Source organism: Cyprinus carpio, chromosome B16 (assembly GCF_018340385.1).
Source record: "Cyprinus carpio isolate SPL01 chromosome B16, ASM1834038v1, whole genome shotgun sequence".
NCBI classification, from domain to species: Eukaryota; Metazoa; Chordata; class Actinopteri; order Cypriniformes; family Cyprinidae; genus Cyprinus; species Cyprinus carpio.
The window spans coordinates 12,172,245-12,197,752 of record NC_056612.1 but is presented as its reverse complement, the minus strand read 5'-3'; the positions used below and the strand labels follow the sequence as shown (position 1 = coordinate 12,197,752).

Below are 25,508 nucleotides of genomic sequence, written 5' to 3'. Positions count from 1 at the left end.
AATGCTTTGCGATGTCATGTGCATGTTTGTCTGACATTAAGAATGTGGCAGCTTAAGGAACCCATCTGGATTATAAAGTGGATCAAAGACAGTACTTTTTTTAGTCTGCTGGCTCTATGCAAACGTGGACTCTTTAATTTTTAATAACCTAATTACACAGCAGTCTTATGCTAATGGAACAGTATGCTATTAAAGTCAACATGACATCAAAATCTTCTCTTCTGGAAAAGCTGGGCAACCATTGATGACACACCTGACTTACCTGCCATGGACTAGCAATGGCAAGCAAGGGGTGAAGATTTTATTGGTTATCATGGTCAAGTTTGCTGGTAGGTGTTGTAACTACACCAAAAAAAGAATCTTTCTCCATTGATGACCTTTCAAAACTAGCCTTGTATTTTATCTTTTTACATGCTAAAATTGCTAATCTATCATAGTGGATTTAATACCACTGATATATTATTAGTATTATTATTATTATTATTGGTGGGCTTGTAGAGGTGAAAATTGCATTGCTGTCCTTGCTGGCTATTTAACAAGGAATTTAATATTTAAATTAATAAACAGATACTGCTTTGATTCACTTTCTGTCTGTATTGTCACTGTACTTGTCTCTCGGCTGCACTTGCCCCTCTGTCCTCTTTTTCTGTCCCCGTTGTCAGTCAGACTAATCCTTCTGTAATTCATGTATAGATTACTAACTTCTTTTCATGTTCTGTCTCTTCTGTGCAGTCTGTCAGATGTTAGATACTCAAACACCTCATGCAGTTCATGTGGCAGGTAAGGGAACAAGTTGGAAACAAAGCAAGTTTTGTGCAAAGTTTCAAAGGTAAAGGTCATGTGGGTTCAAGTCTGGCTTGTGTCATTTCCTAAATACTTCATGGCATCTTTTCTTGTTCATCTCTTGATGTTTACATGGTGTTTAAAGTTTTAAAATCAGTAAGGTGTGCCATATTTAACCCATTTTATATATTGATATATTTTTTAATATTTGTAATCAATTACAAAAACAAGTGAAATATTAATGAAGACAACACAATTTAATTTAATTTAATTTACAGCCATAAAATTATACAGAGCAGGTTTTCATTTGGCAAGTCGAAAACAATTCACAACACTTTAAAGTGTGATGGCTCTTTATGTTATTAGGTGCTGGAACACTTTGGAATTTCAAACAGTGTCTGTTTGTTTCATTGGTATTAAGTGAGGATTCATTCCCAGCTCTGAGTTCTTACTCCAATAATATGTGTAATGAATCACAACAGACTCAAACATTGAGACAAGTGTAGGGAGCGAATGACAGCGTGTCATTGACCTCTTTTAATAAAGATGTGGGGTTGCATAGAGAAACAAACCCCCTACATGTCTTGAATCATATCTTCCAATACAATGTCATATCGTGTACATCTGCAGCTAGTGATCTGAACTGGCAAGCAGCTTTATTTGGGGAGAAGAGTTTATTTTCTCACTCATGTGAAAGCTTGATTTAGCAGAGCACCTGTGTGCGTGTGTCCTTGGCTGTTTGGGCAGTCGAGTGAGACTTCACATTGGCCTATTCTGAGAGAGGGTCTGTTGCGGTCCTGATGGAGAAAATAAATGACATCATTTGGAATCAGAGCTTCACCCCCCTCCCCCCACCCTCTTTGGCTGTGTGTACTAGCTGATGATAAGTGTGATTAATGAAGTGAATGGAACATATGGCCATTAGTTCTCTTGGATAAATCGAGACTTTAGCTTTATGCTGTTAAGAGTAAACTTCAGGACAAAGAATCCTACGAATTAAATTGGTTATATATGGTTGAACTTTGAATTAAATTCTCTTTTTCTGTCCTTTAGCAATGGCTACGCAGGTACATATCCCGGCAGGTCATCTGGGGTGTCCAGTGCCCCCTCCACACCATACAACCGCTTTGGCCCCTCAGGAGGTCCACCTGCAGACAGTAAGCCTGACAGGTAAGGCACTGTTCCCCTTTTATGTGCATACGGCTCTGTTCTGCAAATAAATCTTTGAATGTAGCAGTTCTAAGGCTAAAAAGGTTATGACTATAAAAATAACATCTGAGAATTTTCAAAACATTTAAAAGGTGTTCTCTACTTTGATTGGATAACCTCCTCATACCATTACATTACATTGTCGTTCATCAGGGCAAGCTAAATACTGACTCTTCAAATGCCCAAGAATATAATTCTTGCTATATTGAGATATAGTTGTACTGAAATTCTGTTCCTCTTTGGTTTCTCTGGTTCTCCAGGTCTGCTCTAGGTGGATTGTTAACCTCCTCCTACAGGCAACACCAGGAGTCTCTGAATGCTGAACGTGAGCGGAGGCGCCTGGAGAGAGAGGAGAGACTTCAGCGCATTGAAAGAGAAGAGAGAAACCGTTTCAAGTTTGTGGCCTTTCTCAGCATTCATTTTGATGCAGTGTGTGTTTTCACCCAGGGCTACATTATTTCATGAATATGACAAATACATCAGCATTTCCGACGTCATCTAGTATCTCTTATGTAGGAGATAGCAATGGAAAACATTTTGTCCAGCAGTTTAGAAAAGCAGCCGAGGCCTATTTCCAAATTTTATCAGATATCTGGGAGTTTTCCTGACTGGACAAGTTATTGCTTCTTATTATGGTCATTCAAATGAAAACTGTATTCAGGCCAGACAGTGAATAAACATGGTGGGCTGCAGGAAAACAAATGCTTGTTCTCTCTTTATGCTTGTCAGTCCAACCATATACCCAGTCTTTTAGTCAGTCTCTTCTGTTGTGTAATATCAAAATAAAACACCAACTTGAGTGGTTGGTACTTGATTAAAGGGGTCATATGATGCTGCTAAAAAGAACATTATTTTGTGTATTTGGTGTAATGCAATGTGTTTATGTGGTTTAAGGTTCAAAAAACACATTATTTTCCATATAATGTACATTATAGTTTCTCCTCTTTTCCCCGCCTTCTGAAACACGTCGATTTTTACAAAGCTCATCGATCTGAAAAGCGAGGTGTGCTCTGATTGGCCAGCTATTTACTGCGTTGTGATTGGCCGAATGCCTCAAGCGTGTGACGGTAATGTTACGCCCCTTAACTTACTATGCCGTCTCCCAGGCCAGCAGCACGAGACTCAGTCCAGTTGCTCTGCTCGTGCACATCCCATCATCATTTCTCTTTTAGCAGTTCAGTCAATGTACTGTTGGGAGTAACTGAAAAACACGGGATATTGGTTTATTTCGTGTCAGAGGGAGTGTAAGGCATGTTTATAAACTGAATAATTTAAGTAATTTGTAGATTAATGTGTACTCCGGTTAAAGATTCGTTCGTGATCCGGACATCACTAGACGATACAAAACAAATAAATCCCATTACAAGCGAGGCATTTGTTGCATTCAGTGGGGACATAATTACTGATTATAATGACTTATACTGTCTTTTTACATGTTGCATTGCATATCGCGCTGCATAACCATAAAAACATGACTGCATTTGTGATCGGAGAAACAACAAACAACAAGCGTACTGCTCAAAACTTGCGTTTGAATCATCATTGGCAAATTATTTAAATATAAAAAAACGTACATACAGGCTGTGAGTCAGAAGCGCAAGACTGTCATCTTTATAGATACAGCCGTTGTGCCACAGAGGCATTGAAGGCTACTGGTTCAGGAAACAGTCCTCATCCTCCATAAAATGTGCAGCACACATCTGAATATTTGGGTTGGACTGTTCTGGAACAGTGTTGAAATACAACTTAACCAATGATTTCTAGTCATGTCCTCTTTTGGAAGGCCAAACAAAGTTTCATTTCAACGAAACACACAGCAACTCCACAACATGGCAGCTGCGGCAACAGAGAGAATAAAAGTTATGCCTTCTCTCTTGGCGTGAACATTTGGGCGGCGTTATGCAAATCTTCCCACATAGTGACGTAGAGATGTGGGGGCGTGTTAGAACGAGCCATTGTAGGGGAGTGTGGTTGACCCTTAACTTTTATAAAAAAATATCTCTTTGGATTTGAGACTTTAGTCTTTGCAACTTTACAGATCTTCTTTATGCACCAAGAGCTTGTAACACTCCAAAGAGAAAGGAAAAATTTAAATCGCATCAAATGACCCCTTTAACAATAAACATTTAAAAAATATATATATATATTTAAACAATATTTAACCCTGTTAACTCCAAATGTATTTTGGTGACATATAAAAGGCATTCTTTTTCACTTTTTACATATTTGCTCATGTTGATTTTCTTTTTTGCAGTCGGGATTATGTGGACAAGAGAGAAGAGGTCAAACAAGCTCGAGAAGAAAGGTAAATTCCAGAGTGACTAATAAAATAAAATAAAATAAAATAAAATAAAATAAAATAAAATAAAATAAAAAATAAAATAAAATAAAATAAAATAAAATAAAATAAAATAAAATAAAATAAAATAAAATAAAAATTCAAACATTTGGTGGCAATATGTTTGTTTAATGGTTTTTTTAAATACAGTAAAACAGTAATATTGTAAAATATAATTAAACCTCAAAACAATTTTCTATTTTAGTATTTTTAAAAATTTCATTTATTCTTGTGATGACAAAGCTGAATTTTCAGCTGCTATTACTACAGTCTGATTCTTCAAAAATCTCCTGATTTGGGGCTTAATAAACATTTTATTATTACTTATTATTATCACAATAGAAAACGGTTGTGCTGCTTAATGTTTTTGTGGAAACTGTGATACATTTTTCAGGACTCTATAATGAATAGAAAGAACAGCATTTAACGATAATACAATACAATACAATACAATACAAAAAAAAAAAAAAAAAAAAAAAAAAAACTTATTTTAAGGTCCAATTCTCACCATTAACCATTAACTATTACTTTTTCCTCAATAACCCCCTAATTTGCTGCTTATTAATAGTAAGTAAGGTAGTTGTTAAATTTAAATATTGGGTAGGATCAGGGATGTAGAATATGGTCATGTGCTTTATAAGCACTAATAAACAGCCCGTATGTTAATAATAGGCATGCTAATAAGCACCTAGTAAATAGTGAGAATTGGTCCCTATATAGAAGTGTTACTAATATAATATTATAATGGCGCTCTGGAATGCTTGATCCTGATTGGTCAATCATGGCTTTAAGTGGTCAAATATTTTTGTATAGTGTACAATAAACTGTACTGTATATTTGGCTATTGTTCATGGCAGCTTATTGGTCCTATCGGTCTCTCCTCTTGTGACTCAAACCTTTACAGTAGCTACTAACTTGGAGGACTTCAGTATTACTTTGTAATTTTAGTACAATATAATTGTAATATTGTTTGTTGCTAAAGTAAGTATTATATTAAAAATATCCTTATGTTTCTAACATTGTAATGATGGACAGAATTTTTTTTTTGACTAATATCAGACAATTATTTCTCATACAGTATCACAGAAGATTTGTATCATATTGGATAAATTACTGCAGACCAATGCAATTATGTCATAAAACCGTGTGCTGTGTTTAATATCAATTATCAGCACAATGGTAGTAATACACCTTGAAAACATTTATTGTACTGAGCAGCAGATGGGAAGCGTGTCGGCACGCGCTGCAGGTGAAATATGGGCGTCAGGGCCCCTTTATGCCTGCTGCAGATTAAGACCTTTAGAGACTGCAGGACAAGGTGTGTAATTGACTTTAGATATGTTTTTTTTTACCATTTACAGTAAATGTTAAAAACATGCATCCTGGCAAGTGGAAATGTCTTTGCATTTATTCAAGATCTTATCAAAAGTCACAGTCTTCCAAACTATTTTTCCTTCAATTTGATGTGAACCTTACAGTATAGTATAATGATGTTATGGAATTAAAGGATAAGCCAACTTCAGGTGATAAAAAGAAAATGTTATATAGTTATGAAACATCTGGTTCTTGTTTTTAGTAAATGTTGTATATTAGAACTGGCGCATATTTTTTGGGTTGATAAGACAGGGGGAGAGCAGTTTCTGTTTTGACACCTGTTAAGGGAGAGTTATAGGTAACATAGTGGGAGGATTTATTTTGGAAGAATTTGGAAGTGAAGTTTGTTTATGTACAAAATTGGAATCCATATTCTCTTGCATGCTGATTGCACTTAAATTGTCTCTGTTTTATTTATCATGTAATCTTGTAACAAATGTAATCTTATGAGTATACATCTTAATCACTACTTTCAAAAGTGTTTTTAGAAATGAATTATTATTTCATAAATACTGTATAATTAATAAATTGAATAAGTTTTAGGGGAGTGACAACACATGACATTTTGCAACTTTTATTTATTTATTCATTCATTTATTTTTTGGTTAGAACATAATATATTACAAAAATTAACGGTTAAAGCTGTTTTGTTAAAAAATATATTATTTTTTTTTTTTTTTTTTAAAGGATTTTTTTAATGATATCAGCACAGTATCAAAGTAAAATTTAATTCAGAAATTAAAAACATACTCAGAACAGGTTTATTTAGGTCATTTAATGGAAGTTAAATTTTTACATTAAGTAAAACATTTTCTTTTTTAAGTCAGACATGAAAATTGCCCTGATACATAATGTTTTTTAGTGACTTTCATTGTTTTATGTGATGTGTGCAGATATAAGCAATTGGAGCGGCTGGCAGCAGAGGAAAATGAAAGGGAACGGTCAAGGACGACACGGGGGCGAACAGAAATCACCCTCAGCCTGAGTTCACGATCCTCCAGCAGCTCTTTGTCTCGTTCTGCCACCCCTTTGACTGTAGAGGCTCAAGAGGATAAACGTTCTGTTCCCCAACCAGCACGAGGTGAGATTCCTCTGTGTACAGTAATACGGTGTGGCATTTCTGGAAAAATCTCTGGTCCTAATTTTTCCTCCAAAGTGTGGACTCGAGCTGTTACCACACAAATGTTTTGTAAAGAAAACAATGTAAAGCCACTAGGGCAGTCAGCCATTAGGAAAAATTACATTTATTTGAGGTTTGTTGACCTCAAATATTAACCAAAATTTCAGAAATTGGGTCAGTGGTCAGTCAGCCTTTCATATACAGCCACATCTGAATCTGAGGGGCTAGAGTTGGTATGAACGGGCTGAACGACTGGAGCCTGGTCAATCACTCAGTCTCGCTGTGGAGTTTCCGACTAGCTTGAGACACACATATTCACATAAGAATAGCACAGCTGGGTATCCAATGTTTCAATCATCTAAGCTTCATTTTAATTTTAGTCGCCTTTTAATCTTAGTTCTAGTTTTTCCATGAGAATTCCCATTCTTGTTTGAACTGTGCAAAGGGGAAATATTTCTTTTCCTGTTTTTAAAGTTTTAAAGTAATAGTTTACCCACAAATGAAAATTCTGACATTATTTACTCACTCTCATGTCATTCCAAACCCATATAAATTTATATTTTCTGTGGATTTGATGTTGATTTTTTTTGAAGAATGTTTAAGATGTTTTAATTTTTTTTTTTTGACGCATGGACTTTGCGTGGACAAAAAGCATTTTCAAAATCTTAAAGTCATACAGGTTTGCAGTGGAAAAAGTATCAGTAAAAGATGACAGAATTTTAGTTTTTGGTGAACTGAACCTTTAACAAATCTCCAAAAAAAAAAAAAAGAAGAAGAACAGTCCACTTGCAAGAATATAATTTAATAAAATACATGAACTATGACTGCCAGTTAAAATGTTTTTATTGCAGTTAGGAAATTTAATTTTTTTTTTGTATTTTCCATGAATATTTGAGGCAGTGCAACTGAGTGAGTGGTTAAAAGCATTGGTTTATAACCAGTAGGTTAAAGGTTTAAACCATACAGGATGTGAGCTTTGAGCAAGAGACTTATCCCTAGATTGCTCTGTGAACAACAACAAAAAACAATGTGGTGGTGTGACAGAATATTTTCTAGAATAACAGGGTCATATTTGATTATAGTACAAAATCAGAGAGAAAGAAACACATCCATCAGCCGTGACATAATAATTAAATGGAGTGGCTTGAGGTTGTCCATTCATTGACGCACTAGTTATTTCACATTCATGTGGTTTCTGAAGGCCAGAGCATTGGTCACACACTGGTCAGTGAATGAAAGCATAACCAGCCATGTGTAAAAAGATAGCAGTGTGGATTTGACTGTGGTTTCAGAGGTCTGAGCTCCTCCCAGAGTATAAATTGAAAATACGGGACAGATTAACTGGAAAAATAATAAGAAAATACTTGTTAAGAATAGGCTTTTTTTCTTTTCTTTTTTTTTTTTTGCAGTGTTTTTGTGAGTGCGATTTCAGCAGTATATCAACAGCACACTTCCTATATCCTTAATATATTTTCATAATTAAAGTGTAATATCTTGTATTGTATACTATATACTATCTGTATACAATATCATTCATATTTTTCCATAATGACATTTACAGTTAACAGCCCTCAGTCATTCAGCTTTTATATTTTTCCTGTGTATTCAAACGTTTGATGGTAAGGTTGTGTGGAATTTTGTTTTGTTATTACCCATTCTCCTGCAGGATTACATTTTCTGTATTTATTTGCTTTTCTGAATGTGGAGGAGTAGATGTGGTAATGTTATGGGGGTTACGGTAACACAGACACAGAGAGAGGGGGATGTGCAGACTGCATGTGAGGGCTGAAGGGGTGCGTGCATTGTATGCATGCAAAGTTTGTGCACTCTTCCTTAATCAGATTTTTGGTCTTGTTTTCCAGTAAAAACATCTGTCTTTAAAGTAATATTAATTTAGTTGGTAAGCAAAATTTTGTTTACCGAATCACTCACTCAACCAATGTGTTCAAAAACACACAAACACACACACACATACACATCCAAAGTTCTGTCATGACACTGTAGATGGCACAGTCTGATAGATCAAACTCAATCTGACATAATGACATCATTATCAGATGGCGCAGCTGATTGGTTCTTTTTGTATCAGCAGCCAAAGAGCTTGCTGCTAAACATTTAAATACTTGGCTAGTGCTTGTTGTAGCAGTTGCAGCACACTTCAGAAACCCTCTACCTTCCCCAGCTTCACCTGAATAGATCTGCTATGGGGTGATTCTTGTATGGTATGTGGGGGTTATTACGTATATGTTATATGTACAGTAGCAGTATTTCTTACATGCTCACAGCAGCATGTTGTGGATATGTTGCCAGTAGCAAGTCTCAGTACTTGCTCTACCGCAGCAGCAGCAACAGCGTAGCAGATCTATTCCACCAAGACCAAACACATTAACATTGTTATTTAAATTACCATGCCAATCTGTCATTACAGAAATATATTGATACTCTTTAGAACAAGAATGGCTCTCCCAATAATAGCGCTTTACATGACTAGCAAGTATCTTCACATAGCCAACACCTACTGGCAATTTAAAAATGCAAATGAACCTCCTATATATCCCTCTCAAACTTCCTGTTTCAATAGGAAATATGGCAACACAGGACAGAGAATATTTTGGTTTGGTCTTTATATCAGGACATGGTTAGTATATCTTAAAAGGCCTTTAGCATTGTCATTGGAATGAAAGATTCTTCATCACAAGTTTATTTTAAAATGGCCTTGTTTCATCATTAGTTCCATGGAAGTTGGGCTTCTTATCTTGAATGTGTACCAAGCCAATCTTTTTCCTCCCCTCAGGAACTGAGTCTGAAACAAGCCATCCTGTGCAGGCAGCAGTTGCGTGGCCTTCCTCAGAGCCTCCCTCAGTGTCTGCGCTGGTCTCACCCTCCAAACCAGAGGAACAGAGACCTGTGGAACCATCAGACATTACGCTCTCTCTGTCTCCAACAAACTCTGAGCCGGAGAGACCTGAGACAGAGGAGAAAGCAGAGGAAGCTGAAGCCAAAGAGTGTAAAGAACTGGTAGTGAGTGGAATGAAAGATGAAAAGAAAGAAGCAGAAGGAAACTTCGAAGAAGAGACTAATGAAATGGGTACAGAGGAGTGTGTGAGAGAGCAGATGTTAGAGAGGGATGTAGAGGAGAGTGCCGTCCTGAGTGAGAAAGAGAGGCAGAATGAGGAACTGAATGAGAAAGATAACTGCTCTGCCTCCAGCATCTCCTCAGCCAGCAGCACTCTGGAGAGAGAAGAACGAGAGGAGAAACATGTCAGTGACAGTGACTCAGGTGAGAACAACACATACACAAGTCAAATTCTGTGAGTGAGTGAGTGAGTGAGTGAGTGAGTGAGTGAGTGAGTGAGTGAGTGAGTGAGTGAGTGAGTGAGTGCAACACAGAGGGTCTTACATTCACAACGGGGTTCATAGTAAACATTTCTCTCTGCCAAGTATTTCTTATCCACCATGAAACTTTATATATATAGTCCTCCAAAAAAAATTTAATGACTTTTCCTGCTAACCTTAAACTAACAATACACTAATAATCTACTGAGAGGTAGTTAACATGTTGTTGCATATTAATGAGACTTATATGTATATGTTGTATGTTGATATGTAGTTGCAAAGTTACTTTTAGTTGGCAGAATGTCTAAAGTGACTAATTTTCCTTTTGCATACTTGGGTCTACATCTACAACTGCACCTGTCACAAGGTGCAGACCAATAGTGACTGTCCTCGCGTTTTTGATGTTGTGCCTTGATATTTTGCCAGGATTATTTCACATATGTGGAAATGGAGTTCTGGGAGAAAATTATCCTAGATAAACCTACAGTATGATGGTCAGAATGTTGTAAAAGTTAGAAGAGTCACATATGTTTTATTTAGTAGACACGTTTCTTTATTTTGAAGCATGCACATCACTTCCATCAGCAAGAATCAGACAGACAGAGTTATTAGAATTTTATTTAAGTGATGTATTATGTTACAGTTCATAAATTTACCAGCCAACTGGTGTTTTTATTCACATTGGTTTGCCAAGCATCAAAGTATATATTTGTTTTTAAAATAATAATAATGCAAACAACAGTTTCATGGTCAGAAAGAAATATTTATGGCTAGTTTTGTTCCCAGTTTAAGGTTATTTTCCCAGTTTACCCATCATTGGCAGATAAAATTAAACAAAATATAGTTTCCTAGGTTACCCATCATTGGCAGGTATGACAAAAAGTTTTGGACAGTGGGTGCACATTTTCATTATAAGCTGAATTTTTTGCAGTGACAATCCAGTACAATTTCAGCATTTCTGTATTTCTGATATCAGTGCCAGGTTACAACATAAAAACAGATGGACTCTAAAAATTGTACATATTGTTGAAACTTGTTCTGAATTTGTACTCTTAGGACGGTGGGCAGACTGTATGAATACAGCGGATGTGAACGATCCTTGCAACAAAGTTCTTAATAGCAAACGCTTCATGCTGGACATGCTTTATGCTCAAAACAAGAAAGCAGAGGAAGATGAGAAAGAAAAGGAGAATGAGAAAGAGTGTTCAGGTCAGGATTCCTCTGTGACCAGCCTTGCTTGTCGCATCTCCACTCTGGAGGCACGACGGCAAGCTTGTGACGACAACATGAAGAAACTGGAAGTGGAGCATCTGGATAACCAGGGTAACGTAAGGGCTGTGGCTGAGAAATTTGGAGATTTGGTGAAAGGACTGGTATCGCCTCATGAGGTGGAGCATTCTGGGAAGGAAAAGCAGCAGGCACAGGGAAAACCTCTGCCGGCTCCTTCACCAACACCCCCTAAAAAGGAGTCAGACCACATATGGGACCAGCTGATGGCCACACCACGGGAACTACGTATCAAAGAGCTGGACTTCACGGACTTGGGAGAGGAAGATGATGTAGACATTTTGGATGTTGGCAATGTGATCGGGTCAAGTGATGTCACACCACCCCCTCCCCCGCCTCCCTGCTTGCCCGGCCTTCCACCCCCGCCACCTTTATTTGGATGTCCCCCACCTCCCCCTATCCCTGGCATGATGATGCCCCCTCCACCACCTTTTTTGGCTTCAGTACCTCCCCCACATCTCGGATCTCCTCAGCTTAGTCGAGGAGAGCCCCCACTCTTCCAGAAGAAGAAGAAGACCATCCGGCTGTTTTGGAATGAGGTCAGACCTATAGACTGGCAGTACAGCAACCACAAGAGATGCAGGGAGTCACTGTGGTCCAAACTTGATCCGGTCAAACTGGACACAGCCAAGTTGGAAAACCTCTTTGAGACAAAATCCAAGGAGCTCCCAGTTACAAAGGTACTGTTAAATTACCTCTTTTCAGTATCTCTTCCAAATTTCAAGTCTGCTTTTTTGTTGTTTACATTCACAAGATTATTGGTTTACTTTATATTACACAAGTTATTTCCTCATCAGTGTCATTATAGTTAGCGATAGATCCAGAGTTATCCATAAGTATAGAGCAGGGTAGGGTTGCACTAGCCTTTTGGATGGTCTTATTTAAAATGGGATGTAAAGGTCACACTATGCTATGGTTTCCAATCCTGCTCCTGGAGCGCCACTATCCAGCAGAGTTTAGCTCCAACCCTTATTACACACACCTGAACCAGCTAATCATGGACTTACTAGGTATACTAGAAACTTACAGGCAGGTGTGTTGAGGCAAGTTGGAGCTAAACTCTGCAGGACAGTGGCCCTCCAAGACTGAGTTTGGACACCCCTGTCCTATGGTCATAGTAACTACTACAATAGTTAGTGTATGGCTGATGTTTCAGACTTCATCAATTTCTTGCTGGAGAGCCGCTAAGAACTCATTTATTCCCATAATTTTCTTTTTCTAAAAATGTAAATGAGTTTAAATTTCAATATTAGTGGTTTCCGTCCCATGTTTTATACAAATTTTTTGATGCCGAATGAAAATACTGTATGAAGATGCTAAGATGTGCATAAATGGATGCACTTAACTGAGGTAGATAAAGTTTTTATCCAATAAGAAAATGTGTATGTGACGAGTGGGGTGGGGCCGAGAGCCGTGGGAACGGAGCGAGGCCGGTGGAGTGATTGGGAAATGAGCGACACCTGCTCCACTCACCGGTCTCGAGTCCCACGGAGGAGATTGGGAGGATACAAAAGAGGAGCGACGACAGTGAAGGACGAGAGAGGACCAGGCCTGGGCTTTATTTTGGGTTTGGTTTTTGTTTGTGCGCGGCAGTCGTCCGTGAGGGGCTGTCGCGCTGTTTTATCTTTATTTGGTTATTAAAGTTTTATTTGAATGTTCACCCGTTCCCGCCTCCTTCTTCCCGTAATTATGGAGTGTAACAACATAAAATATATATTGGAAGAAACTTAATAAGACACTAATCACACTAATGGTGACTTTGCAAAAAAAAATATGATCAAAACACCACATGAAGCTATTAACTCTAAATTACAAATATTTATTTCATAAGTCACCATTTTTTGACCGAAAACAAATTTCTCAAACAGATAATTTGTGGTTAAACTATATATACATATTGCCCTACTTTGGTTTTACCTGGCTTTTATCAGCACGTGAACACAAGCTATAGCTGCTAGGAAGTTACTTTGATCTTTTCTGGGCCACTCTTCTGTAACACATGGTATGAATTCTGACAGCTTCCGTTGCCCATGTGCGGCCTGCACAGTTCTTTTTTATGACATGATTGCACGTGTTTAAAAAAGAGCTGCAGAATATAGGTCAGAATAGTAACAGGTTGGTTAATTGGCTGTGATGGATCTCTTGTATTACCTAAAAGCTTCATCAAAGGTGCTTTCTGGGATCCATAAATCCTGCTGCCACTCAAAACAAAGTCAAGTCACAAGTCATAGCTTGGCTGAAACATTCTTAACCTAATCAATACAGCCTGTTATGAGGATCTCAAAGTTTGCATGTGTGCTATACACTGAAACATGAACTGCACCATCATTCAAGGTTGTATAATAAAGTTAATTTTATTCTTTCATTTACATTCTTTTTCATGAACAGAGATAAATCCCTGGCCTGATAGAATGAACACTGATGTTCACCATCACAGGTTTTAAGTGTTGGAGATGAATTAATGTTCTTAGATGAAGATCTATCATATTATTTGGCTTGTTTGCTTTAAGATGGTGTCTCAGAAATGTGGCCTGCATGGGGTTTCCTCTCCTCTCTGCTCTGAGCAACCTTTTCCAGCTGTTTTTCATTTTCAACCCATCCTCCCTCCCTTTTTCCTCTAAGCTCCTCCGCTCCCCCTCTTTGGCAGCAGACGGAGTACCATCATGGCTCTGCTCCTCAAGAAATATTCTCCATCAAAGTCCCAAAATAGCCCTCAGGTGCTTGCGTGCCTTTTTGGCGAGCAAACATTAAATATATCCTGGTTTTGTGTTCATATCTCAGGAAGCCATTTTTGGGGTAATTATCCACATTAAAGAAATGCCTTTCCTGTTCAGCTCAGTGGCTAGCGTGAGGGTAAGAACAGACTGAAGGATACGTATTTAATTTTAGGTGTGGGAGAATAGATGTGTATCGTGATGGGCTAAGCGGGCTTGTTGTAGGAACTAGAATCTTTTATTTTATTATTATTTATGTTGAAAACATTTGTACTGCTTAATATTTTTGTGGAAACTTTGATACGCTTGTTTCAGGGTTCTTTGATCAGATTAAAGCATCCTTTTCAAAAACGTCAAAGCTAATTTTCAGTAGGAGCTATCTTTATTAATAAACTGCATATTTAAAGTTTACACAACTACATTCTTTCCTAAAAACTACATTCTGTGAAACAACAAAAGTAGTATTTGTAAAATTATAGTGGTTTTGGTGTAAGCGGAGTGATTCAAACAGTGAAACGAGTCCTGTGGCGATACTGGTCAAATATCTCATGGCTGACAAGACTTATCAACAAATCAGATCCAAGAACCATAAGTAAATGTTTTATCGAAACAGTTTTTCAGCCTAGGCAACATGTGTAATGGTATTATTTATTTGTGTCATAAAGATGATATTAGCTGATGTGTAAAATGTTAGACATGATATTAGGACTCTAAAGTTTTTAAATGGCACATTATTACCACAACATATTGTCCTTCAAAACAATTGCATTGAGATCTAATATTAAAAATCACAAAGATCTTAATAATTTCCTATGATGCATGTGTGTGAACCGTTTAATTGTTAGAATACAAATTTATTGGGCAAAGTCATAGACTATATGTTTTTTTTTTCTTTAATGCATATTTTCTGAATACAGTTCTGTTTTGTCTAGTGAAGTCAACCAGAAAACCATGATGTCTTGACCACACAAATTACAGTCACTATGAATAACTCTGATGATCTGTTTATAAATCTGATTTCAGAAAACGGCAGCAGATGGGAAGCGTCAGGAGATCATCGTTCTGGATTCCAAAAGAAGTAACACCATCAACATTGGCCTGACGGTCCTGCCACCTCCTCGCACCATCAAAACAGCCATCCTCAACTTTGACGAGTACGCCTTGAGCAAAGAGGGCATAGAGGTAATACTGCACCGGTTTAAAATCACATTCCATTTCGCAAATTATGCCAAATCAACCGCAATTAATGAAGCAAATTCGACATGATGAAATTATTAAGAAAAGCTACAATAAAACTCAATACATACCTTTAAGTTATAAAGCTATTACAATGCATGGTTACACTTTAATCCTGATAATGCTAGACAGGTTACCATGCAGGAAACACATCTGTACTTAATACCAACCTTGTTTTAAGTCCACGTAAGTCACATATTCTTTGAACCCCTCTACGGTTCACTTTCGCTCTCGTTCTCTTTCTCTTTCTCTTTCTTTGAACCCCTCTACGGTTCACTTTCGCTCTCGTTCTCTTTCTCTTTCTCTTTCTCTTTTTCTTTTTCTTTTTCTTTTTCTTTGTCTTTCTCTTTCTCTTTCTCTTTCTCGTTCCATCAATCATTCAGGCATTTATGATCATCCCCAGGCTGCTACATGAAAGCATATTTTTCCCAAAATACATGGTTTTCTACAACTGTGTTCAACAAGACAGAGACATACAGACTGAAGTCGAGTTGGCAAACCAAAAGCATTGAGTCAAAGTTTGTGTCCAAAATAACTCACCCTTTTTGCCCTGAGAGCATATACATTTACTTTGGATTTCCGCAAAACCAATAGATTTTACCCTTAAAACTAATGTTTAGCAAGTTGGTTTGGCCGGGACTCTAAATATTATGTGGTTTTCCTGCAAAAACTGAAGCATTTTTGGCAGCAGCCATACAATTCATCTCAAAGATTAAAGGTTAGAAAAATGCTTCATTTAGGCTGTTACAGCCCATGATACAGATCTGAGGTAAATGTCTCAATATCAACTTTTGAATAATGGAGCTCCCATTTTCTCATAAAATCTGTAATTTTTTATCTTTCGTCATGGGAAAAATGGATTAGAGTGTTTCTCTCCACCCTTTATGTCTCTACGGAGAGCGTTATATTCTCACAGACAACCGCAATTTATGTTTCTCAAGATTTTATCAGAAATTTTGTTCTGGTCAGGAGAAATTACCTTTTTTATTCAATTATTCAATTGTGCAATGGCAGGATATGCCCGTAGCAGATGAAATAGCAATGAAATAGTCATCATTTCCCACATTTTTGAGTAATGCCGTGTCTTTCCAGGTGTTGTTATTCATGAGTGCTCACATGATTGATGGATCGAATGCCTTTAGGGGTGAATCCCCATATACAATGTTTTCTGACAGTGATACTAACACTCCCTGCTGGGTCTCGTGCTCTTTCATAGAAAATCCTGACAATGATTCCTACAGAGGAGGAGACGCAGAAGATTCAAGAGGCCCAGCTGGCAAACCCCGACACTCCGCTGGGCAGCGCAGAGCAGTTCCTCCTCATTCTGTCCTCCATCAGTGAGCTGTCCGCCCGCTTGCAGCTTTGGGCCTTTAAGATGGACTATGACGCTTTAGAGAAGGTCGGCCTCATGTTCTATTACCCCACTTAAAGAAATGAAATGACATCATGGTGGTTTTGGAGTCAGTTGTTTTTGACCTCTCCCTTTACTATATTGTCAGCACTAGTGGGTTGTGGCCCAAAATTGGGGTGGCAGGTCTGGTCTGATGGATAGCAGAAAGAAATCAATGGTAAATGTAATTAATAAAGTACAATTAACTAATATAATCATGTATAATTTGGATTGGACATACTGTATATCCTCATCTTCAAAAACCATAAAACAAAATACTCAAATTAAAAATACAATCATGACTGCATTAAATATCAGTTGGAGATAATAAATTACTGGCAGAGAATAATTTAATTTGTCCTCGCAGAATAAAAATATTAAAAAGTATCAATTTAAAAATATTTCTGTATTTATTACTTTACTTCATTACAGTATATCAATTTATTAGCATTAATATATAACAAATTCCAGTGTTTTGTTGTTGTTACAACAATGTTAGGGCTTTTTGAGTTTTTTATTATAAGATGAACAAGTTTTGTATTGTGTTGCAACAGCAGATTTTGAAGCAAAGCCACCGGTCTACAAAATTCTTTCCCAGAGGCTATTTATTTCAAACCCATTCTTTTTCTCTTTCTCAGGAAGTAGCAGAGCCACTACAGGACCTGAAGGAGGGCATGGACCAATTAGAAAAGAATAAGACGCTGCGCTGCATCCTTTCAACTCTGCTAGCTATTGGCAACTTTCTCAATGGGACCAATGTAAGTGTCAGCGAATACTACAGCTCTTCTTTCAACCCCTAATCTCTCCATATGTCTTTCTTTCTGTCTGTCTGCTGTATTCACTTAGATCTTAATAACGTTAAAAAGGCTGATGGAGATAAACCTGATAAGGTGGTGAGTTTGGCATGAGATTTCTTTTGTTACCGTAAACCATTGGGAGTGGGCAGCAGAACAAAGCCAGTGAGAGTCATGTCACATCTGTGGGGATTTCTCCATTCCCAGCTCTGTCGTGCCTCAGAGACGTGCAGACAGGATTGAGATTCTGTTAATCATATGTTAATGAAGCATTGGTCAGAATCACCATGGGAGCTGCACATAGACTGTGCGCACGTTCAAAGCGCTTTTATCTTAATGCGACTGATGCTAATCAACAAAACTACATCAGAGTAATGTCAAAATGAGGCCTTTTTTAGGAAATGATTTGATGATGGACCAGATCCAGAGTGACTAATGCTCTCAAGGTGCATGTGATTTTCCACATCAGAGCTCATTTCATCTGTGCATATTTACACATTCAAATTTATCTGATTTGAAATTTTCCTGCTATTCCAGCACACATTACACTTTTTGTTATTTTTTCCCCCTTTTTTATCCTCAGAGACCAACTGTGGCAAACTTACTGCACATATTTTAAACAATTAAGTAATAGCTGTTTTTCGGTAAATATGAAATCTATCGTAACATAGCTATCACTCTGAAATGTATAAACAGACAGTTTTGGCAGGAAAATTCCAAAAGCCACATAATGTGCACAGCATGTAAATATTTTGCCTCTATATATAATTTTTATATATTTTAAATTATTACAGGCAAATAATAATAATAATATATCCATGGTTTAATGATTTTTAAATGATCTAAATTACAAACGATCTTTTAAAGGCTAATTTAACAGCCAAAATTTATGTGCAGTTAATTAGATTAATTAATCGGCACATCATGTAATTAATTAGAATAAAAAAATGAATTGCTTTAAAATGTATACATACATAAATGCCTTCCTAAAAAACAAACAAGCAATATGTCATCATCAATGATAATGTGTGGGTTTATTTTTAGTCTTTTTATTTATGTGATTGTTTTCAGGCTAAAGGCTTTGAGCTGAGTTACCTAGAGAAAGTTCCTGAGGTGAAGGACACTGTTCACAAACAGTCTCTACTGCATCACGTCTGCTCCATCGTCGTGGAGAAGTTTCCAGAGAGTTCAGACCTCTACTCTGAGATTGGAGCCATCACTCGCTCTGCTAAGGTTAGTTTAAGTACCACAGCACCATCACCTTTGATTTAATTGGACTTTCAGGTTTTTTTAAATGCATTTTTGGGCCTTTCATTGTATTTAATATGGTATAGAAAAAAAATACATACATATAAATATATAGCATCTTGTGCTTCATTGGAAGAACACCTGACCTTTTGTAGTCATATGTTCAGGTCACAAATGTACTTATTTGATCAGTGACCTAGAAATAGTGCAGAATCTTATTTTGTCTTTATAACATTTCTTTGTTTTAAATATTTCAAAACTTTCAGTTTATTTCCAGATTTAAATTAGATTTTAAATCCCATATTTGCAATATCATCTCCCCAGTGTACAAACAATGGCAGTGTGCCGTGTACAAAAGAAGAAATCAAGGCTTCACAATTCCATGTGTTGTTGCTAAAAGTGAAGCACTGATTTGAAGCGAATGGACCAATCATGAGATGCCTTTGTTGATCACCTCTTCTTCAGGTTGACTTTGACCAGCTGCAGGAAAACCTATGTCAGATGGAGCGCCGCTGCAAAGCATCCTGGGACCACCTGAAGGTCATCGCCAAACACGAAATTAAACCAGCCCTTAAGCAGCGCATGTCAGACTTCCTTAAAGACTGTGCAGAGAGAATTATCATCCTTAAAATTGTGCATCGCCGCATCATAAACAGGTGAGAACTTTAAAGCTATTTAGACAAATCTGATTTGTTTTTCAAGCACAATCTATGAGAACGAAAAAGCATACTTGAAATCTGATCTCAGACTGAGATTTTTTTTTTTTTATATCTGCTTTTTATTAGATTTCAAACCACCTATGAATGTGGTTTGCAAAAATGTGGATTGGATTTTGTGTTTTTTGTTGTTCAGATGATCTATATGCCAAAACTTCAGTGTTTTTTTGCTGTCTCTCTGTACTGTGATGTTGTAGAGATGCCTGAAGGTCAGGTAAATTGAAAGTCTGTGTGTTTGATCTACAGGTTTCATTCATTCCTGCTGTTCCTGGGCCACCCACCATATGCGATACGAGAGGTGAGCATCCACCGCTTCAGTAAGATTCTGAGTGAATTTGCACTTGAGTACCGCACCACCCGAGAGCGAGTGCTGCAGCAGAAACAGAAACGAGCCAATCACCGCGAGAGGAACAAGACCCGGGGCAAAATGATCACAGAGGTGAGTGTGAACATTTGTGGCACAAGATTACCATACAAGGATCAGTTGATAGCGATAGCTCCCCAAAATATTTAAATTCTGTCATCATTTACTCACCCTCATGTCGTTCCTAATCTGTATGAATTTCTTTCTTCTTTTAAACACAAAAGAAGATATTCTGTAGAAAACCAAACAGACGGTAGCCATTGACTTCCATAGTTATTGGAAGTATACTTCAAATATTTCTGCTAATAAAACCATTGATACAACAGATGACACAGTGGATTATAATAAAAAATAAAATATAGATAAAATAGAATGACAGAATAACCATGCCTTTATTCTCATTTTAACTAATATTTTGTTCTTTGGGGTCTTAAAAGTTTAACTCAAATATATGATTTGAAAACTCTTCTATTTTCTTAACACTTTTGTCCCATAATTAAAGGAATATTCCACCCCAAAATGAAAATTTTGTCATTAATCACTTACCCCCATGTCGTTCTAAACCCATGAAAGCTCTGTTCATTTTCAGAACACAATTTAAGATATTTTGGATGAAAACCAGGAGGCCTGTGACTGTCCCATAGACTGCCAAGTAAATAACAGTGTCAAGGTCCATAAAAGGTATGAAAGTTGTCGTCAGAATACTCCATCTGCCATCAGTCTAGGTTATATGAAATGACGGGAACACTTTTTGTAAGTGAAGAAAACAAAAATAACGACTTTATTCAACAATTCCTTTGTCACCATTCTCCTCTGTCTCTCTCCATATCACCGTATGCTGTGTATGCTCTTTTGCATCATCCGCGCCACAAGGATGCGCTGTTTCTATGTGTATTTAGCTTTGATTTGAAAAAAACCAGCACATCCTTGTGGCCTGGATGATGGGACAGATAAGGCCTCCCGGTTTTCATCCAAAATATCTTAAATTGTGTTCCGAAGACGAACAAAGCTTTTACGGGTTTGGAATGACATGGGGGTAAGTGATTAATGACAAAATTTTCATTTTGGGGTGGAGTATCCCTTTAATGTACAGAAAAAGCCCTCAGCTTGTTTTCCCTCTAGTATCCTGAGCCTTTTGCAAAAAGGAGTAAACAAGCTGCTTAATTTCTGTGCTTCATCTTTGCACCACAAGAGGGAGTCATTATTCTTTCAGTTGTTTCCAGTGTCTCATTCACACTTGAGACCAGTGAGGTCTGATTCTTATCTTGTGTATGTTCCATTTCTCTTAGTCCGCTCCAGGGTGCTCAGAATAGCCACAAAACACGCTCAGCACTCGCATTACAATAATAAAACATGGTTAACCAAGCAGTCTATTGTCATGGGTTTTGCAGCTCTGGACTTGCCCTGGGTATTTGTTACTCCAGGAGGCCAATTTAATGCCTCTCATGGGGGATGTCATAGCCAGGATAGCCCTTCATGGCATGTTATGCTTGGCGGGGGTCTTCCTCAGTCTAAAAAGGGGTGTCTAATTCAATCTCTGTGTGAAAATCCAAACCTCTGGATGTCCCTGTAGGAGTGCTGAATGCAAGCTCTGGCTCTGTAGAGGTAGAGCTGAGGTAAAGGAGGAAGTTCAGTTACAGTTGCTGGAAAACAATAAGCCCAAGTGGATTATGTAGAAATGAGATGTGTGTTTACATTTCTGAAACGTCGTTCTGAGAACAACTTGTAACTGTGTACTCATAGTAAAGGTATTTTTTTTTTTTTTTTTTAACACAGTAATAAGGTTAATCTCACTAGGGGTCATTTTAAAACACATACAAAAGAGGGGGTAAGTAGTAATATTTGCTTAAAGTAAATTAATATTTTTGCCCCCCCCCCCCATTCATTATTGTAATGCATTTTTGTCATTTCCATTTTTTAAAGCTGACTTAAATCAGTAAAAACATCTAGGTCACATTTTATCCCAAAATCTTCACATAGTAATAATAATAATAATAATGATAATGATAATAATAATAAAAACTGCATAAATATTGCCATGATGTATACATAATTTACCATTTAGTGTGTGCATATATATATATATATATATATATATATATATATATATATATAAAGACCAAATTTGTTGTTTTATTTTATGGTCATTCGAATGTACTTGTAAAGACACAAAAAAAAATATATATATTGATAGCTTTTTTATTATTATTTATGTATTTAATTATTTAAATTGGGGGTAATATATTACCTGGACAGAGTTTTGGCAAATAAAAAAAACAAAAACTAAAACTAAAGAGTTAATGCACTAAAGTGCACTAGAATGAAGTTCAGGATAGTACATTTTTGGAATTTGTTTCGAAATCTTGAGGTGTGAAACCAAATGCCAAAAAACGTTTTTCAACCCAACATTTCCTGCTCATCTTCTCCACCATGTGACTTCTTTAATTTCTTCTCTGTAGAGTGATGAGGAAGAGGATGATGAGGTATGCGTGTATCTGTGTGCTTTTCTACACTTGTGCATGGATGGGTTTCATGTTTTCTTCCTTGTGACTCCACTGACCTGTAATGTCTAGCATGCACCAGAGAATATGCAAGTTGTACTGTATCTAGAGGCCGTAAGGGATTCTGGGATCAATATTCTTTTAATTTCAATGCGTCTCATTGCGTTTCTCCATGTGGATTTGGCCAGAAGATAAGAGCATGTTAAGCTAGTATAAATGTAACATGATGTTGAACAAAGCTGATGCAGTAAAGCTATTTCAAAATCAACTCTGAATTAAAAGTCTGCTATTAATCATTCAAAACTATAATAGATGTAACATTGATTATGTGACATTGACTTAAGTCTTGATGCACTAATAAACGACTAATGTGTGAATAATATACTAAACCACTATGAATAAAGATGTTTTGGGGTGATATGTATTTTATTTTATTTATTTTTTTTGAGTATGCCAAGATTACTTTTAACCATATATTGGAAAAATATATATAAAACATATTTGTCTGAAGTTAAACTAATAGTAAATAAAAAAAGTAATAATAATAAAATAAAAAAAATACCTTGCTACATGTACTGCGTTAGGCTAACCAAGACTTGTCATTTGCACTTCCATATTGTTGCTCTTTTGTTAGTTTTGATTGCTTCTATTGTCCTCATTTGTAAGTCGCTTTGGATAAAAGTGTCTGCTAAATGACTAAATGTAAATAATATGGAAAATATTGAAAGCACTAATGTTTAACACAACCAAACAAAATAAGCATAAAAATGCAACTACTCCTACTGAGTGTAATTTTTATTGATGATAAAATAATTGATTTATTTTTTCTGTCCTCAGAGTGGGAAGTTTGCAGGAACTCCTCTGGAGGGTCAGGAGAGTCAGCCGCAGGGTTTGGGCTACACAGAGGACGTAGCTGAACATGAGCAGATGACTGCAGTACTGCGCACCAGCCTGCAGGGCGGCGACAGTCCGTCCTCTGTACTCCCCGGCCTCCGCACACGGACTCGAGCCACTCGAGGTATATTCATTCATATGTTCAGAGATACAGATACAGATGCTGATTTGCAGTAGCTGTATGAGTCCTTAAAGAGCTGAAGTCGCCACAAAAATACTTAAACCGGTTCTCTCCTTCTCATGTCTCATTTCCTAGGCCATACTGCACTTTTGTCTGCTGCAAATGAAGACACTTCTAATTGCACAAATGATACAGCAGATGAGATCATGGAACGCATTGTGAAATCAGCCACTCAGGGCCCCAGTCAGCGCACACAGCCCCGCGAGAGGAGACGCTCCAGAGCCAACCGCAAATCCTGTGAGTCTGCGGAACCACACACAACTTTGCCCTAATCCCTTCAAAGGCTTTAGGGTTTTGAAGGGTATTTGATTTAATAAAATAAATAAATCAATGTATTTGAACTAAATACAGTAAAATGGAAATATTCCAAAATATTATTACAATAAAAAAAAAAGTGTTTTCTAATTTAATATATTTTAAAATGTAATTTATTCCTGTGATGGCAAAACTGAATTTTCAATATCCACTACTTCAGTCTTCAGTGTCACATGATCCTTCAGAAGTAATTTTATTATGCTGATTTGGTGCTTAAGAAATATTTCTTATTATTACAGTAAAATCACTGTTGGTGACCCCTGATAAAAAGGGAGCAAGCCAAAGGAAGAGAGAATGTTGAAAACAGTCATAGTGCTTAATATTTTTGTAGAAACTATAACACTTTTTTTCAGGATTCTTTGATATATAGAAAGTTTCAAAAGAACAGAATTTAACTTTGTAACATTATACATGTCGCCTTTTGGTCAATTTTAGACATCCTTGCTGAACAAAAGAATTAGTTTTCATTTTTGTAATTAATTATAGTTAAAAAGCTATTTGGATGTTTTAAATTAAAATTTGAACAATAAAGACTTTAAACGAAAAAAAAAAAATTTAACATGAACATAATCATCCTTGTTTTGAAAACAGATAATGATGATATGTTGATATGATTGATAATAATATAATTAAAAAAATAATAGGAGATTGAATATTTAAACTTCTCTATATATGTTTGTCATGCATTTTCTCAACAGCTCTTCGTTCTCTCATTCATTTCCTTTTTAGTCACACTTTATTTCAAGGTCCATAAACCTTATTTTAAACCATAAACTACAACTTTTGCCTCAATAAACTCCTAATTTGCTGCTTATTGATACTTAGTAAGGTAGTTAAGTTAAGATATTAGGGATGTAGAATATGATCTTGCAGAATATGTGCTTTATAAGTACTAATAAACAGCCACTATGATAATACACTGTAAAATAATAATAATAATAAAAGTTGTTTAAGGCAACCAGCTTCAGGAGATTTTTGAGTTTTCTCAACTGTTAGTTTATACAACAAAAAGTTGAGAAAACTCAAAAATCTCTTACAAAAACATGTGAAGTTGATTTTCTTTAGTGTATATATACTGAGAATTTTTCCCTATACTAAAGTTACCCCTTCTTTTTCTCTACAGTAAGAAGAACACTGAAGAATGGTCTTACGCCAGAGGAGGCGCAGGCGCTGGGATTGGCCAGCAGCTCTGAGATGCAAGTGTGAGACAGCATCCGCTCAGGGGCTCGGCACACACACATTTAAACACAAATGTGCTGGAACAGGTCACTTTAGCTCGAGTTTGCTTTCATCTGGAGCAGGTGCATGTTTCTGGGTTTGTGTTTTACGACGGTTATTGCTGTGGACTATTTGTATTCTCACAGGTGAAAGGGATTATAATCACTAACCCAATATACTTTACTTATCCTGGGACGTGTAGTCAGACCTTACTCCATTTACTAGCTTATGCATTTTGTCCAAAGGTGGTCTAAGAGTATCATTGAAACCACTCAGGTGCATGCTCACTGTTCCTGCAGACTGTTAATGATATCCCAAACATCCATTTTAATGCATTTTTGAAAGAGAACAAGCACAGTTGCAGTGCAACTTCCTAATGCACAACATTTATAGACGCTCACACACACAGCCTGCAGAATGCTGATTGTCCAGTTCTCCAGTACAGAGACAAATGTCCGTCTCTTACCGCAGTGGCCTTCAGAATGATCCC

At 36.8% G+C, this 25,508-nt stretch overlaps 1 protein-coding gene across 5 annotated transcripts in view; it reads left to right on the top strand.

The window, feature by feature from the left end:
- The window catches only part of fhod3b (formin homology 2 domain containing 3b), a 167,888-nt gene extending 142,380 nt beyond the window's left edge, over positions 1 to 25,508 (top strand). For 3 of the 5 annotated variants that reach the window (XM_042740797.1, XM_042740800.1, XM_042740798.1), the window contains 16 exons: positions 733 to 780; positions 1,837 to 1,953; positions 2,253 to 2,387; positions 4,247 to 4,297; positions 6,598 to 6,785; positions 9,619 to 10,104; positions 11,217 to 12,127; positions 15,185 to 15,343; positions 16,614 to 16,796; positions 17,426 to 17,545; positions 18,653 to 18,814; positions 19,295 to 19,485; positions 19,792 to 19,984; positions 23,248 to 23,428; positions 23,561 to 23,722; positions 24,924 to 25,508. In XM_042740797.1, coding sequence (XP_042596731.1) covers positions 733 to 780; positions 1,837 to 1,953; positions 2,253 to 2,387; positions 4,247 to 4,297; positions 6,598 to 6,785; positions 9,619 to 10,104; positions 11,217 to 12,127; positions 15,185 to 15,343; positions 16,614 to 16,796; positions 17,426 to 17,545; positions 18,653 to 18,814; positions 19,295 to 19,485; positions 19,792 to 19,984; positions 23,248 to 23,428; positions 23,561 to 23,722; positions 24,924 to 25,006 — 3,370 coding nt within the window. In that variant the 3' untranslated portion in view covers positions 25,007 to 25,508. The remainder of the gene's footprint in view (positions 1 to 732; positions 781 to 1,836; positions 1,954 to 2,252; positions 2,388 to 4,246; positions 4,298 to 6,597; positions 6,786 to 9,618; positions 10,105 to 11,216; positions 12,128 to 15,184; positions 15,344 to 16,613; positions 16,797 to 17,425; positions 17,546 to 18,652; positions 18,815 to 19,294; positions 19,486 to 19,791; positions 19,985 to 23,247; positions 23,429 to 23,560; positions 23,723 to 24,923) is intronic. The other 2 variants (XM_042740801.1, XM_042740799.1) reach the window with 1 other exon arrangement.